The following is a 17,043-nucleotide window of genomic DNA, read 5'->3' as shown; positions in this document are numbered from 1 at the left end:
TCACAAAATAATATCTTTTTTTATGTTTTAAGCTTTGATAAGATGAGAAACAATGTCTTGTTGGTGTTTCAATGGTTAAGGTGTTTGAGGTCAAAAAAAATTAAAGGGTGAAATTTCCATAAATTGCTAAGTTTCATGGTGTTAGATGTAGGAATAAAGGTTCATAAAACTCATGCACAAAGCTAGATGCAAAAGAAATGACTAAATATTGCAAATTCTTAATATCATGTAATCATTACATGAATAAAATGTGATTAACAATTCAATTAACTAGGATCTTTTAATGCATAAAATGTAAGATATTAATATGAATTAACTAGATGCACAAAAACCAAATCTAGATACCCAAAAAACATAATTAAGGAAGAAATAGGATACATCAAGTTCGCCAAAATGTAATATTGAGAGATAGGGTTCATCGGTTGATGGATGCAAATTAGGGATCTTAATCCTTGTATTGAGAAGGCAGTGATTCAATTGGCTCAAGATATTGGGCACAAAATAAATACAACAATCCCTTGTGCAAAAATAAAATGATACTATAATTATTAAAATAAATATAGAAGCTACGTTTGAAGGCAAAAAAATATGAGTTTTCTACATACACAAATATACAAAAATTAGATATGGAGATATTAAAAGTAGATATGGAATTAAAAGATAGAAAGGAACTTGGTGTCATAATCTAAGGGATGGCATTGAGCAAGGCAGCCTTGTCCTAGGACTACTTTGAGTAGGGCAACCTTGATCCTTCTTCAAGATATAGAAAAGGGAGAACTATAACTCTTTGTTTCCTCAATTTGAATACAAATCCATGCCTCTATAGCCTACCACTTACACATAACAAAGAGATTTTTTGGGTTAACCTCAGTTAAGGAATTAACATTGAAATTGAAACATTTGAATTGGAAATAAACGCATGTTGTAATGTAGGAAATGCTAGATCTAAAGATTGAATTGTTCATACCTTCTCAAGTTTTATTTGTGTGGAAATCCTTGTACACAAAGAAACTGAATTGTTAATACTTTCACGATGCTAGATCTAAATCATGTAGAGTGGTTGTAAAGGTTGTTGCTAAAAAAATGGATAATCTAAAGCTATGTCATGGATGCCACAATGAATGCTTTAAATTTTTACTTCAATGCCTTGAATGATGCTTGATCGCTTGCTTTTGAATTCGAATTAAATGTCTAAGATCTTGATTGCTTGATTTAATGATTGTAGATGTCAAATGAGAGCATGTAAGCTTGCTTTTATACATCTCCCAAGCATGCCAACACAAAAGAATTTTTCTTTCTCCCAAAAGGTAGTTGTTTAATTGTTTGAATTTAAGTCTCAATTATTCAAACAAGGCCACCTCGAGTTACCTTATCTTGGGTCAAGATTGTGCCAGTCAACCTTGACCTCATGTTAATACTAGGGACAAGGACTTAAGGTCTAGAATGCAAATAAGATGAGATAAGATAAATTTGTTAATGTCCAACAAGAGACCAAAAAGGGTATAAGGGACTAAAAGAAAACAACTAGGGCAACAACCAATAGTAGGAGCACCAAATAGTGTATGAGAAGAAAAAAGAAAAACAAAAAAGGAAAACAAAATAACTAAAGCAAAAAGACTAAGGATCCTTTCTGAGTGAGAAAAAGTCCAACACAGAAGGATAAGAAGAACCATGGACCATCACAGAGTACCGCTAGAAGTAGAGTGTCATTGCCGAAAATATCCATTGTGAGGCCTCATGCATCTGGAATGACTAAAAGTGGGAGGGTCAAGTCGTCTCTTTGAGCCATGGGCAGGGGACATCGACGAGAAAAAGGATGTGATAAGCTTATCAAAACTCTATTTTGAAGGGATATTCATGAAGAAACCAAACCAAGTCAAAGATGACCACGAGCCTAAAGAGATGATCCTTGAACTCAGCCAAAATAATGCTATGAGGTAGAGAAGAAGCCAAAATTTGAGCCGATGCAATCAAAACCAAGCATTCTTTAAAATCAACATAAATATTAGAAGATGTGGCTATAGGTGAAAATCCTATAAGTTATGAAACAATATTCTAAAAATTCCTAAATGACCAAACCTTACAAATAAGAAAAAATGCAAATATATAGATACATGGCCTTTAAACTTGAGATGAACTAAGGAGACATGGTGAAAGAGTATTACAAGGATTATACATACCATCGTCACCATGGCCATTAATATTTGCACTCAATTTGATTTTTATCTAGGTTAGCTCAAATAGGCCAAAATTATCATCATGTTTATCTTTTTTCTCTCTATGTTATAATTTTTAGAGCCAAAAGTAATTCACAAGATATGTTGCAAATCAACAAGAACACAATAGACATGAATGAAGCTCTTAAAGTTTCTACATTAACTCAAGCATGTCACTTTACACTTCACCTTTGCCTCTTTTCTTCAAATTGAGTGGTGGTAAAGGTTGCTAAATAAATGGTTAAGCTAAGGCAATATCAACATTAAGATGTGATTAAAAAAGTAAATACTAGGTTAACACACTAGAATAGTTCTGCAACTTTCTTGCTCTCCCCTCAATTTGAATTTTGAACTTTCATGGCCTTGGAAGGCCCAACAATGTTCGATTCCTCAGTGTGCCTAGACCTACACATGGTGTTGGACCTTCGTAGAGAAGATTCCCCTGTGTTGTCTGTAGCGTTGGGTCAGGGTAGCACCTCTAAACCCCCCTTGTCAAGTTTTGGAGTTGACTATACTCATATTAATGATGGGTCCACTGATTCTCTTCCCCCCCCCCCCCCCCCCCCCCAAAACATGTGTGGAAGAATGCCCTCAGGGGGAAACAGGAGGGAAACACCAAGCTTGAAACTACCAAAGTCACCCACAAAGCTACAGGACCAGAAATCACTTTCCTAGACAGTGTTGTGGACAACACTACTACCTCCCTCAAACACTGTATTGTGGGTAGGTTTATTTCCTTCAAGCCTTCAATTAAGATGAAAAGGAAATGGGTTGTACAAAAATGGAAGGTGAAGGGAAGCGTTAGTGTTTTGGCAATGCCCAATGGTTTCTTTTGCTTTTGTTTCACTTCAACGGAGGACTTGGTGGTTTTCCTGTCTAGGACCTGGTACTATGGTAAACATTGTCTGGCATTGGCGAAATGGCACCCTGGCTTTGATGTCACTCAGGAGCTTCAAAGCTTGGCTCCAATTTGGGTCCACCTACCTAGACTACCACTAGAGTTCTGGAATGAAAAGATCCTAAGATACATTGGAAACACCTTTGGACATTTCATCATTGCTGATCAGGTAACTCTACTTAAATCTAGACTTGTTTTTGCTAGATTCTATGTGAACGTCACCATTAATCAGACTCTCCTAACCATGGTCACGTTGTCCACTAAATGGGGGAAAAGGTTCCAGCCGATAGAATATGAGAATGCAGGATTGTATTGCCAAAATTGTGGTTGCTTTGGACATGTGTTGTTGACTTGCTCTTCCATTTCTATGAAGGACAAATAGAAGGTGGATTCACAAGGCATTGTTGAGGCCATCGTCTTGGTTGGGGAACCTTCATCCTTCCCTAAGAAAGTAGAAATTGAAATTATGGAAGGTTGTCCTGGTAGTAAGAAAGTTGAGGAGGACGAGAGTGAAGGTAAGGTGGAAGAGACTGTTAAGACACTTGAGGTGACAACAGTGGAAGCAAAGGAAGGAGTAGAGATGGAGGAAAACCTATTTAGGAGAAAAATTTATGACCTTTTGAAATCCTTGGTAGTGGGAGAAGTTAACACTAACCAGGCACTGGAGGAGGGAAAAATTGGTCCCCTTGAGATGGCCACCAACAGCATGATACCTTCTAGCAAGGATCATTTAGGAAGCCAAGTGATTTTAGCAATGATACCATTGGTGTCCTTGGGCTCAAATGCTAGGAGATAGACCAAGGTGTTGGTAACACCTATAAAGAACCCAATACCAGATATGGGGGTAGGGAGAGTTCTAACACAGAGAAAACTGATAAGTTGAGCCAAAGGGGGATGTTTACCCCGAAGAGGCTAAAATTGGGGTCTCTGGAGGAGGTTGTGGCTAAGGACGTGAGAAGCTTTGAGGAGAATGGGGGAAGTTTGGCCCTCTTGGCCCCATCCTCCCCCCAAATGAGTGTTACGGGGGAATGGGAATACCCCAAGAGGAAAATAGGGGGGGGGGGGGGGGGCAAGAAATTGAATGTGTGGGTAACAATTGTCATAGGACGCCCAAACAACAGAACAAATAGGACTAAATAGGCAGCAAGGGAAGTGGCCAATGGAAGACAACTTACATTGGAGACAATCAAAAAAGGTAAAAATTGAAATTCCTCTCATGGAATGTTAAGGGGCTTAACAACGCTCGGAAACAGTATGCTCTTAGACAATGTATTATGGTGGAAAAGATTGATTGTATCCTCATCCAAGAAACAACAATGACAAATCAAAATTTTACTAAGGTGGTTGAGAAGCTTTGGCCTAGGGTGGTTTTCTTCCATTAAGAAGTTGATGGGGCCTTGAGGGGCCTTGCAATCATGTGGAACCCTAGTGTCCTGACAAGTAGGGAAGTCCTTAAAGAGAAGAACTTCATGGTTTCTGAGTTTAGCAATGATAGAATGGTGTGGAATCTAGTTAACATTCACGCCCCGAATACCAAGGCGAGAAGAGGTGAACTTTGGGATAAGATTGGAAGAGAGGTGGGTGTCTTGAAGAAAAAGAGTTATATATGTATGGGAGACTTTAACACCCCCTTATACCCCTCAAAAAAGCTCGGGGGATAACCGACTTCTCGAAAAGTATGCAAGACGTCTTGGAGTTCATAAACACTAATGACCTCCTGGATGTTGACCTACAAGGAAATCCTTTTACTTGGTCCAACAATAGGACGGGTCAAGACTTGATTCAGGTTAGGTTGGACTAGCTACTTCTCTCAAGAGACTGGCCCCACATCATCCCCTCCTCCCTAGTGAATCTCTCAAGTACTATTTCAGACCACTCCTTGATCTTGTTCAATTGGGCGAATAATCTAGTGAGTGGACCTAAACCCTTCATGTATGAAATTATGTGGCAATCTCACCTGGACTTCAAAAATAAAGTGGAAGAATGGCGAAATATAAGAGTGGATGGGATGGCTATGTTCCGTCTAACACAGAAGCTGGATAATGTAAGAAAGAATGCCAGGGAATGGGCTAAAAGATCCTTTGGGAATGTGTTTAAAATAAAGTAGGATGTTGAGAAGGAGCTCAAAAGGTTGCAAACTACCATGGCAGGAGGGGATGATAGTGAAGCAAACATGCTGGAGGAGGAGATCTGTAGGAGGAAGTGGAAGGAAACTAATCTCAAGGAGGGGATTTTTTGGAAACAAAGGTCCCGTATTGCTTGGTTGACGAAAGGGGACAAAAACACCTCTTTTTCCATAGATCAGTTGTGAAACATTTTTAAAAACACAACACTATCACCTCCCTGATGGAGGATGATGGAAGGACTTTTTCGGAGCAAGAGGAAATGGGCAGGCATGCTGTAGACTTCTTCACGATTGCTTATAAAAAAGAGGATAGAAGGTGCAACAACAGAATAAAGATAAGTATGCTTAATAATATCCCAAAAGTGTTGGGGATGGAGGAAAATGATAAGTTAAAGGAGAAAGTTTCAGAAGAGGAAGTGAAGAATGTTGTTTTTTCTATGAAAACCTTCAAGGCCCCAGGCCCGAATGGATTCCCGCCAACCTTCTTCCAACATTTTTGGGAAGTGATAAAAAATGAGCTAATTTGGGCCACAAGAAACATCATTAGAACTAGGAAATTGCTAAGAAGGATCAATAAAACCTTCTTAGTTCTTGTGCCTAAAATTCAATCCCCCAAAACTTTAAGTGATTTTAGGCTGATCAACCTATGTAACACCATTTATAAAGAGTTTTCGAAGGTGCTAGTCAACAAGATTAAACCATTCCTAGATAGGGTTATTGGCAGCTCTTAGAAGGGATTCGTTTCGGGTCAACAAATTCTAGATGTTGTGATTTCCACCCATGAGATCAGCTACTCCATCCAAAAAGAGTAAAATGTCATGCATGGCTCTAAAACTAGACATATCTAAAGCGTATGACAGAGTCAGTTGGACCTTCCTTTATGAAGTACTGGAACAAGTTGGGTTCAAAAGGGAGATTGTGAACCTAATAAAAACTATGGTGGAAACCACTCAATTTGAGGTTTTGCTCAATGGGACCCCCTGGGGAAACTTTGAGGTGGGTAGAGGTTTAAGACAGGGGGACCCTCTTTCCCCCTACCTCTTCATCATGGTGGTTGAAGTGTTAGGGAGAGCAGCCTATAGATTGGGTATGTTAGGTGACTTGAAAAAGGTATTCAACCAGCTACCACATTAACACTTGAGGTTATCCAACAAGTTGTGGATGATACCTTCCTCTTCAAAAAGTCCTCTATACAGGAAGCTAAAGCATGGAGGAACCTCGTCACCAACTATAAGAATCGCCCAAGTGAGCAAATTAATCTAGCTAAAAGAAAGAATTTTTTTTAACACCTCTGAGGTTTTGCTTGTGAAGATCAAAAATATCCGTGGTTGTCAATCGGAGAACCTCCCGAGCACATATCTCGAGCTCCCTGTAACCACAAAAGAGGTCTCAACCAACTTTTGAAATAATGTCCTAAAGAGAATGCAAAAGAAGCTTATTGGGTGGAAGGGCAAGTTGCTTAGCAATGTGAGAAAACTACAACTCTTAGGTGCAACACTCCAAGAAATTTCCATCTACTTTCTCTCATTTTCAAGATCAACTAGCACATGACAAACAAACTATAAAGAGTGCAAAGGAACTTCATTTGGTCTGGTATGGAGGAGAAGAATAAATGGAGTCTAGTGAATTGGGAGACTGTGTGCAAACTGAAGGATAAAGGGGGGTTGGGTATAAGAAGAATGGTTTATATGAATAAGGCTCTACTCACAAAAGTGGGGTGGAGACTGGTGGAAAATGAAACCAATTAGGGGAGAATTTTGAAGGCTAAGTACCTTGCCAACACTCACTTTAGATATAACCTCCTCAATAACAATTTGCCTAGTGGGTCTAAGATATGGAATAACATCCTCAAAAACAGGGCCCTTCTGAGAAAAGGTGTGAGATGATTGATTGGGAATGGGAAAAGAATCAAATTCTGGGAGGATAACTGGATAGGGGGGAAACCTCTCAATTACAGCAAATTTAGTGGCCTTCAAGAACCTCTAGAAAGAATGTTGGGGACAAGGGTGGCAAACTATATTAATGATTGTGGGAAATGGAAAGAACTATACACTTTCGATATACCAAATAGTGAGGACTTCCTGATCAAAGAGCTGGAGGATCTTATCTGCCACTATGCACTTCCTTTGCATGATCAAAAGGACAAGGTGGTGTGAGAAAGGCAAACAAATGGTCAATTCTCGATCAAGTTTGCCTATCATCTCATCTTTGAAAATGATCAAACTACAATAAGCTAGAGAAAGATTTGGATTAGTCAATTACTACCAAAAGTGAACTTCTTTTGGTGGACAGTGATGCATGGCAAAATCCTCGCAACTAATAACCTTCAAAGGCAAGGCTTACCAATCAACAACAGATGTTACCTTTGCAAGAAGGTAGAGGAATGCATAACACCTCTTTCTAGAATGCCCCTATACCCTTAAGGTCTGGTCATACATCTAGAAAAAAATCTCGATTGATTGGGTCATGAATAGAGGAATGGAGCAACTCATGTAGAACTGGAGCTGCCCATTCTACCATCCCTACCTCAAAATCCTTTGGCTTCTCCCCCCACATTTGCTAGGGCATTTGGAAGGAGAGAAACAACAAGGTCTTTCGTAAGGAGGGGTGAGGAGATAATGGAAGAGATTCTAGGCAAGATCATAACTAAGAATGTTATGTCAACTACAATCAAATTCCCACAAGAACCCCCAAGTAAGAAAGAGGAGGATATTGCTGAGAGATGGAATATTCTTCCCAATTTCCATAATTTTGACAACTCAAAAATGCTTGCCAAAAGAAATGTGTTGGAACCCCCCCACTAGCCCCACTATAAAACTAAATTTCAATGGGGCAACATTAAGGGGCTTGCAACAACAAGAGGTGTGCTACAGATCAAAAAAAGCAATGTGCTAGTTGCCTACTCAAGAAGTTTGGGTCAAGGAACCAACAATCTGGTGGAACTAATATAAAAGCAACCAAAAACTAGGGGGACTATTTGGTTATGTGCTAGTTGCCAACAAGTTTTTGTGTTGGTTGCCCCCTAGTTTTTGGTCACTTTTATATCAAAAACATTAGATGTGATTTTGCAACAATATTATTGTAACTATTATAATATTTCTTATTCCCTATGTTATGATTTAGGGCAAAACATATTACCCAAAACCATCAAACAAAACCATGTTTGCTTACTTTCATCAATAAAAATTGCTTTGAAATCATGCCAAAACATATAATTCAAATTTAAAAAGGTAAATTGGCATCCCTTTCAATTATCAATTTTTTTATGCATCAAGACCTTTTTTAACAACTCATGGATTTTTTGGGCATCTTTGGCAAGCTAGTAAAACAATTAAAAAATTAACGGGGATGTCAAATTGTTAATGTTCAAAAAGTCAAGGTGTTAAGGATAAAGAGTTTAACAAATACTTTAAACACTTATCAATTCAATCACAAATCCCTCATTTAAAAAATAATTTAGCTTTGATAATTTTAAATACATGATAACAAATCACCATGCTAAGGTAAAAATCACAAAACAAAGAGCAACAAAAAAATTCACAAGATTAGTTATAGACAATGATTTAAATAAGGTTATACACAAAAAAGGTGAAGGTACTATAACAAAATCTAAGATGACAAAATAAGTCCTAACAACACCCAAAATATATTACAAATATTTTCAATGTAGCTTTATTTTCAAATTGTATTGAAATATATATATATATATATATATATATATATATATATATATATATATATATATATATATATATATATATATATATATATGATTTATTTATGTTAATTTTGTAATATAATTATATAATATTGCATTACAATTATTAATAGCATTGTCATTTTCTACTTTAATTATTAATATTATAAATTATAATTAATAATTGAACAAATCATAGCATCAAAAAAATACAACACACCCATTTCACAAAATAACCTTCCTGAAATATGTATATATTTAAAAATCAAATGAAACACAAATTGATTCATATTTTGGATATTTCATGTGACCTATGATAGATATACAAATTATTGTTGAGACAAATAATACAAATTATTGTTGAGACAAATAATAGATTTTGAATATCCTATTTGAGACCACCTTGAAATGCAAATTACTCCTAAGCAAAATAGCGCTTTCATGAGTTTTGAACCTTTATAGCCTTGGGAAGAAAGGGCAATGAAGTAGACGCAACATGTAGTTTAGCAAAGAAAAGCAAAAGAAGATATATACATATATACACACAGCAGACAAAAGGCTTTCTTTGAAATCCAAAACTATACTAATGTACTATTATTATTATTTGTATAATATAATACCATTTACAACGAAAAGATAGGTGCCCAACAAAAAGTATTGGCCCGCCCAGTGTTTTTCACTGTGTAACGTCTTCAAAGAAAGTCGGAGGAAGGCTGGGAGGTGGCCGCAAGTTTGCCACACGTTTGAACTGCAATCATCCAACAAATGATATTATGATTGCATGATACGTTATAATTAAAGGCGTATCTTTTAAACCTGGGGAGGAAGAAATTGGCTAAAGAATAAATAAGCACCTTGAGTTGCCGATATTTCTCTCTTATTGCCATGAATGCGGAAGCCCTTCTCTTCCTTTGTAAGTCATAAATTTCAGTCACACAGTCCTTAAGTTCGGATGGCTTATAACCGGTGCATTGTTGCAAATTTGAATTCTGTGAAGCAAGAATTACAAAACAAAAAACAGTGAAAATTAGCAATCAGTCATTCTCTTCCTATATATGCTCGTGAATAAGGGCATCAAACTAGAAAACTGAAAGAAACCAAAGATAATAAAACTGAAAATGTTAGTACCCAAGGGCATTTCTTAGAGTCGAGGGTGAGCAGAGAAAGATACACAGCTGAAGCTGCTATAAGTGACGGTAAATACTTAAGGAAACTGCATTCCAATAATGTTAACTCTGCGAGATAATTGGATAAGAACTCCATTTCCAAAGAAGGTACCTGCAGTGTACGGTTATGAATTAATGGCTGTCATATTGAAAAATAATCATACCAGCATCATACAAAATACCATGCATTATGGCAATTAGTCAAAAGCCAAATTGCTAAGCAGGTGACCCAAATAAATACTCTTGAAGAACTTTCGTAGCATTGCACAAATTTAATTTCGTATTGCTAATTTTCAAATTGCAGTACTTACTTTGTTTTCTAGGTGAGAAGCTCGTACAACGCGCCTGTTCAACCGTTCATATTTAGTAAGGAAGTTGAAATGAGAGGTGAAAAACAAACCAAAACTTAAAAGACCAACTTTTTCGAAAATTGATTACCTTAGAAAAGTTTTTATTGTGGGCATTGTCATTTCAAAATGAAGGAAGGTCAAGATATTTCTCTCCATTGTTACCATCTGCAAAATGTCATTAAGCTCAACTTAGACCCCCAAAGCAAAATTAAGCTGATTTCTTTAAGTGAATACAAAATCAATTGTAAACAGGACACACAATTTTGTTGCAGACAATTTAGCTGAGGCAAAACTAATGCAAACAATTAAATATCTATTTTTATAAGATAAACACTTCAATATAAATATGAAATATATTTATTGTAAAGGAGGAAAGTTGATGGAACTAAAGAAAAGTTGCAAAACTTTTTAACACTTAAAGAAATACAAAATCAAGAACACAACCTTGTTGGAGCAACTTAGTTGAGACAAAACTAACTCAAACATGTTTTATAAGAATGTTTTGTATTTCCTTCCATAAACACTTTGATAAGATAGAAATACAAAAATGAATTGCATTTATTGTACAAGGAGGAAGCTAATAGAGTCAAAAAAAAGGTTCTAGAACAAATAAATACCTGAAGAAAAATTGTTTCTATTTTGAAGTTTTAGAACTGAATATAATATCTAAGCCTTTCTTATTATAATTTGTATTTACCCTTAAAATACACAATAAAATACCTTAAAATCTAGAAATAGTGAAACAATCATAGACTAACAAATAGAAATCTAAGAGGAATAATTTTTACACCAAATGTTTATTAGGTTTCCATGTAACTGTGGAACTCATCACATAATATATACCAGTGTAAAGGGAACAAATACTAATTTCTAAATATGAAAGTGGCATATACCTCTTCTTTTGTATAAGTATTATCTGTTATATAACAGAATTCCTCGATATGAGGAGGGCAAATTTCTTCATATTTCCTGCACATATTAATGTTACCCAGTATGAGACCTATCCTCCTAAATTTAAAACAAGACATGCACTTGTAATCCTTTAATAATGAAATGTAAAGGAAACCAACACATACGAGGCAATAAGCATGCAGGTAACCCCCAGGAGTTGGAGTTTGTGTCTGCTGATAGGGTATACAGAGAGAAATCGATCGATGTAGCCTACAGTTAAGTACAATGTGTCCGGTACAAGTTTGTATTCCTCTGATACCTGGTATAACAAACAAACAGGCACATTGATAAATGCCTGAAGATTTCTACAGGATATCATTTTAAATCATGTATCCGTATTCCTATGTTACCTGTAACTATAAATTTAAACTTCAAAACTTCCAAGGTACAAATCATCTATTTAGATACAGCAATATCTTTTCCCCAATGTTTCGGGTCTAACCCTGAAGGGGGATTACTCAAAATATAGAAAGGATTTAGCTAACAGGGCCAGTGGGAGATTTGATGCCATATAAGTGTTTTAACATTTAAGATAGCTTAGCAGGGTCCATCATCCTGATGAAAATGTTATAAGTTTACATCAGAATAGGGGATTGTCTAAATTGACACAAGACAGAGATAACTTGTGGAATTCATAAATAAATAAATTACTTTGAGTTAAAACTAATTCCTGCAATCAACATAATCTGTTTCAAATTTCCAAAATGCACACCTCTACAAGCCAATCTATGAGTACCCCCCGCATATTAGGAGTAATGTCCTGCTGCAAATTCTCCATGAAATTGCTTTTGGGTTTCTTCTTCAACTGAAACAGAGCAATTAATATAGACAATGAATTAATGGGCAAAAAGAATCTTAAATGGTGTTCTGATGACTTATGTGAATGTAAACATAGAGAAGACTCCCATAATTTTAAAGAGGCTGGATGAAAATGGCGGCTAACTTAAAACAGAAATCGATCTAAATTCCAACTTATGCAAATCATACCTCAGCAATCCGCAAATGATTATAAATATCTTGGACGTAGCTGCTACACATCTGAGGATCCTCCCTAATGCCACCATCATTGTATGAATGCCCTTCGTCACTCTCATTTGTATTGATCTTCACAATCTCATTTGCCTCGGCTTTTCCAATCTCTTCCACGCATTCAACCTCGATAGTTGGAGGCAGAGCCACGATCTCATCAGAAGGTGTGGATAAGGCCAAATTCTTGGCATCCTTACGCGACCTTGCTTTCACTTTCTTCTTCTCCTTCCCTTTGTTTCCCTGGCCCTGGTATTGACCAAAGCTAAAAAGTTAAACTATATAATGAGGGTAGCGTATCATTTCTTGAAACAAATCCAAGGCGATCAACCCTAATTACTTAAGCCACAAGAAACTAATATCATCTCAAACTGAGATTTCAGATTCAAGGTTGAAGGAGAAAAGTTACAATAAGTTTAGCTCAAGCGGTAATACATTAGAGTGATCGTGATAAAAATCTGCAATGAAAATCCCCACGAAACATATGTAATTGTTGTAAATGATCAATCTAGTTTTTAGATCAAATATTTAAGTGGAATAAATCCATAAATGGCTATAAGCTCGGGAGGATCGACTCTGAAAACTAAAATAAGGCGACAGAAGCCTCTTCTGAAATCAAAATTACAGCATCAATGGATGGTATAGTTTTGAGATTTAGAAAGCAAGTTCAAGCAAAACCCAAAAGGAAAAAAGGGGAGGGTGATGAAACCAGACTTCATGACCTGAAGTACCAAAATTTTACAGATGTCACAAGAAAAAGAATTGCTAAAAATCCTCTGGAAATCGAATGGTCAAACAGAAAGAAACATGGGCACCTTCCATCAGGCAATTTAAGAATCAAAACTGACCCAAAGTTCCCATTTACTCGACCGAGGAATCCAACACACAAAGTTGAATCAAAAATCTACCCAGAATCTTGAGTTACAGAACAACAAGATGGATCCCACTGTGCGCAATCGTTTCTTTATATTTCTTCCCCTTTTCAGATTCAAGAAATTGAAAAACTCCATATAAGTAAATACGGACTAAGGAAACGCAACCTTACCTTTGTTTCCAAGCAATCAACTGGCAATGCCAGCACAGTGTTCGTAACATCCCCCAAAACAGCTCGCCTTTTATTGTGAGGCTGAGCAATCCCGCGGCCATTCTCATCCTGGGCAGTACGCTTAGGAGGTGTACATCTACTTTTGTTATTTTTCTCCACCGCTGCAGCGCGGGCTCGCGTAATAGGGGCACGCCTTTCCTCTTCCCTCGCACGCATTCTGCTTCAACTTCAGATCCACTTCTGTCACAGCATGTAACAAAACTGCCAAGAAATGTTGCAGACGATGTGAGCTGAGGCTATGCAAATGACGAAGATGAGCTCGAAATAGAAATAGAGGACAGATTAGCATATGGCAATGAAATGAATGGAAACTTGAAAGTTGAAAGTTCCCTCTCGTTTGGTCTTTAGCGCGCCTGCTTTCGAATTCTAATTTCTCTCTGCCCCGCCAAAACTTATTCAACCAAAATCTCGGTTGTCATTTTGCTTTCCTTTTTCAATTTCTCTTTCTCATATTAATGGCGGCGACCCAATTATATTTCAGCTTTAATTTTTTTTCCCGTTGAAGTCAGAGGCCTCTCGTGAGCTTCCGGATCGGGATGTGCAGAGCGTACATTTGACACACTCAATTTTGTACAAGTTTCATAGCGTTAAATTATATGAATGTTTTAGGGGAAAGTATAATTTAATTATGTCATAGGGACAGAAAAATCAAATCTATTTTCTAAGGTGTCTTGTATGTGGATGCTCTAAACTTTCTAGTCTTGTCTTTCATTTCTTGAAGATATGAATGAGAGACACGGCTAATGTATAGGTGACCAATTTTTAAAAGGATCAAAATATTGTGGATTTTTCTGAAAATTTTAACATTTGATCTTTTATGATTTACATCTAAAATCACAAAACCAAAAAAAAAATCAATACATTTTCGTGAATCTAGAAAAAAAAAAAAATTGACTTTGTTTTTTATTTAGTGCATTTTGGATGGAAATTAGCCTGTCCTTTTAATAACGTGTGTGCAATGACTCTCAAGAAAAGAACACTCTCCAAAAAAACGACCAGAGAACATTAATCCTTTTGAAACTGCTTCTTTAGATTCCGTTCTTCAAATAAGGTGCCACGCATTATTAAAAGCCTGGTTATACGCTAAATTATATTTATTGGTGCTATTGTGGCACCCCATAAATATTTCATTTTTTATTTCCTAATATCTTTTAGAAAAGCAATACTAGCATGGCATTTTACTCCACTCCAAGAATGAGCTCACATTGTCCAACTACCATCTCCATTATTGGATCCTCGCCCCGATAATTAAGGTTTATAAGTATGACTCATCACACAACTCTTCTCTTTCATTATTATTCAAAATAGAATTTATTCTCAATTTTGATTCTAACCTTCTTTCATAAATTATAATGTATGTTTGTGATAAAAGAAACATAGCATACGAATTTCTCTTAATATAAAAGAAACATAGCATATGAATTTCTCTTAATATATTTGAACCAAATAGAATGTTTTTTTTTCTTTTAAATAAAAAATTTGTCTTTTTATAGTGTAAATGTGTATTTCTTAAGTTTTTTAATTGATAAAATTTGTTAATTGATTTTTATATGTAATGTATCAAACTCTATATTAATTATTATTAGATTTTAAATTTACATAGACTTAACACAATATCTCTCTTATATGTGAAGTTCACAAACTTGCCATTGTTGTCTAAATATATTATAAATTATTTATTTTTAAATATGTTTATATTTACTTATTTATTTTAAAGCTAGCATAATTGTGAAATTGTTTTTTATTTTTAATATAGGTAAGAATTAAATTTATTTATATTATGTGTTGGTTGTGCTTTCATGTTTACATACATTATTACAAAAGTAATTTGCTCCTTGGCTCTTAGTTGAAGAGGTGCACATGTGGGTCTATATTGGGTTCCTAAGCCCTCCATAAAAAAGTAATACAATAGAATATATTTACTAAAGTATATGAAAGAGTTTTATAAATATAATTTGAATAATCTTAGTAAAAATAATCACTTTTTTTCACAATAATAAAGGTAATGCTAATTTATTGTAATATATAATGCATTATCCAACTAGCAAGCAATTTAATAAGTTTGTTTAATAACACACTTAACACTTATTCCTTGTCTATAAGTGTTTTCCAAATTGTAATAATCTCCCTATTATTGTCTTTGATAAATTTCATAATCCTTCCATTATTGTTCTTCGATCTTCTGAGAATTTATAGTCTTCATCCTAAATAATGCTCATCAAAAGAACAAAATATCAAGAAAAAAAGCTTTGAATCATAGAGACTTCATAAATGTCTCTCCAAGAAAGGAAAGCATATAATTTTTTTTTTAAATTAGGAATAAGTTGCTAGATATTAGTTGGAATTGTTGTTGTTTGGGATGTTGACATCCAAGGTTTGTCATCGATGTCAACATGTGTATTAGTTATGTCAAGACTAAATGTAGATGTTATAGGTAGGACAAAGTTTTGCAAACAATGTATGGAACTTTAGAGTATGTGAGCTTGGTTATATCGTAAAGAGTGTGTGTAGATCTTATGTCCAAGGTTGCATGGTCTAATATTTTGATTTGTGAGAGTTACAGTTGTGTTGGTGAAGATTGGTTGTAAGCCAATGACAAGAAATATGGGAGAGATGGATGTTGTGTTTTGATTATGAGTTCAATTTGGAATGATGGTACGTGATCATCATAAATGATAGAAGACTTGCATTAGAGTTTACTATGGGAATTATGGCTTAGTTGGGTCATACTCCTGATAATGCTAGCGTGTGGCAATTGCATGTAATTACTATGGGAATTATGGCTTAATTGGGTCATACTCCAGATAATGCTAGCATGTGGAAATTACATGTAATTGCCTTGGGGAGCTAACTAGGTTGCAACATGTGTTATGGACTAGTGAGCATGGATTAAGGATTATGGCGTGTATTTTACTATTTGTATAATGGTGTAAGTCTTACCCCCCTAAAGGAAGACTAGATTCTATCAAGAGTCAAATGTACAAGATACATTTAAATATCTCCAAACTAGATAAACTAGTGGAAATATCTTATTATAGATAAATGAAGCAATATTTTGGTTCCAGAAATGGAAAGACCTGATCAAAGAGAACCTTTGGTTTAAATCCAAGTATCCCAAACATAGATGCTAATAGTTGATAACAACTATTCAATTGTATATTGTCATTGATGTTGCACAAATGTCAAGCTTTTATCGAGCATAGTGTTAGTTGAGTAGAAGTTAGTGTTAACTGAGTTTGGTCGGTAAGCAAGGGAAATTAGTGTTAACCAAGTTTAGTTGGTCATGGAAGGAACTTAGTGTAAACCAATTATGGTCAGTCAAAAAAGAGAGTTAGTATTAACTGAGTCTAGTTAGTTACCAAAGGAATTCAATATTAACCAAGTGACTCGTTCGAGTTTTAGTTGATTGTCAGCATATTACATTTGTTAATTAATTGGTTAATACAAGCTAACTAAATGGATGATTAAAAGTTTGTATGAAAGGGTATTCAAGCTGACTTGACATTGAA

General features: G+C 35.6%; 1 protein-coding gene across 1 annotated transcript; it reads right to left on the bottom strand.

Annotated features, from left to right (window-relative positions):
• Positions 1 to 9,496: 9,496 nt before the first annotated feature.
• LOC149565717 (cyclin-A3-1-like) lies at positions 9,497 to 14,098 on the bottom strand. The gene is made up of 10 exons (XM_089819210.1): positions 13,475 to 14,098; positions 12,391 to 12,678; positions 12,116 to 12,208; positions 11,529 to 11,662; positions 11,346 to 11,421; positions 10,541 to 10,617; positions 10,414 to 10,447; positions 10,065 to 10,214; positions 9,791 to 9,925; positions 9,497 to 9,684 (listed from the first exon to the last, which is right to left on the bottom strand). Exons 1-10 carry the CDS (start codon positions 13,688 to 13,690, stop codon positions 9,613 to 9,615), a joined length of 1,275 nt encoding a protein of 424 aa, XP_089675336.1. The 5' UTR covers positions 13,691 to 14,098; the 3' UTR covers positions 9,497 to 9,612.
• Between the last annotated feature and the right edge of the window lie 2,945 nt (positions 14,099 to 17,043).

Source organism: Cupressus sempervirens, chromosome 3 (genome assembly GCF_028749045.1).
Source record: "Cupressus sempervirens isolate cs-2001-9-10 chromosome 3, ASM2874904v1, whole genome shotgun sequence".
In the NCBI taxonomy this organism is placed as follows: Eukaryota; Viridiplantae; Streptophyta; class Pinopsida; order Cupressales; family Cupressaceae; genus Cupressus; species Cupressus sempervirens.
The sequence above is the reverse complement of the archived record's forward strand: the minus strand, read 5'-3'. Positions and strand labels throughout refer to the sequence as shown.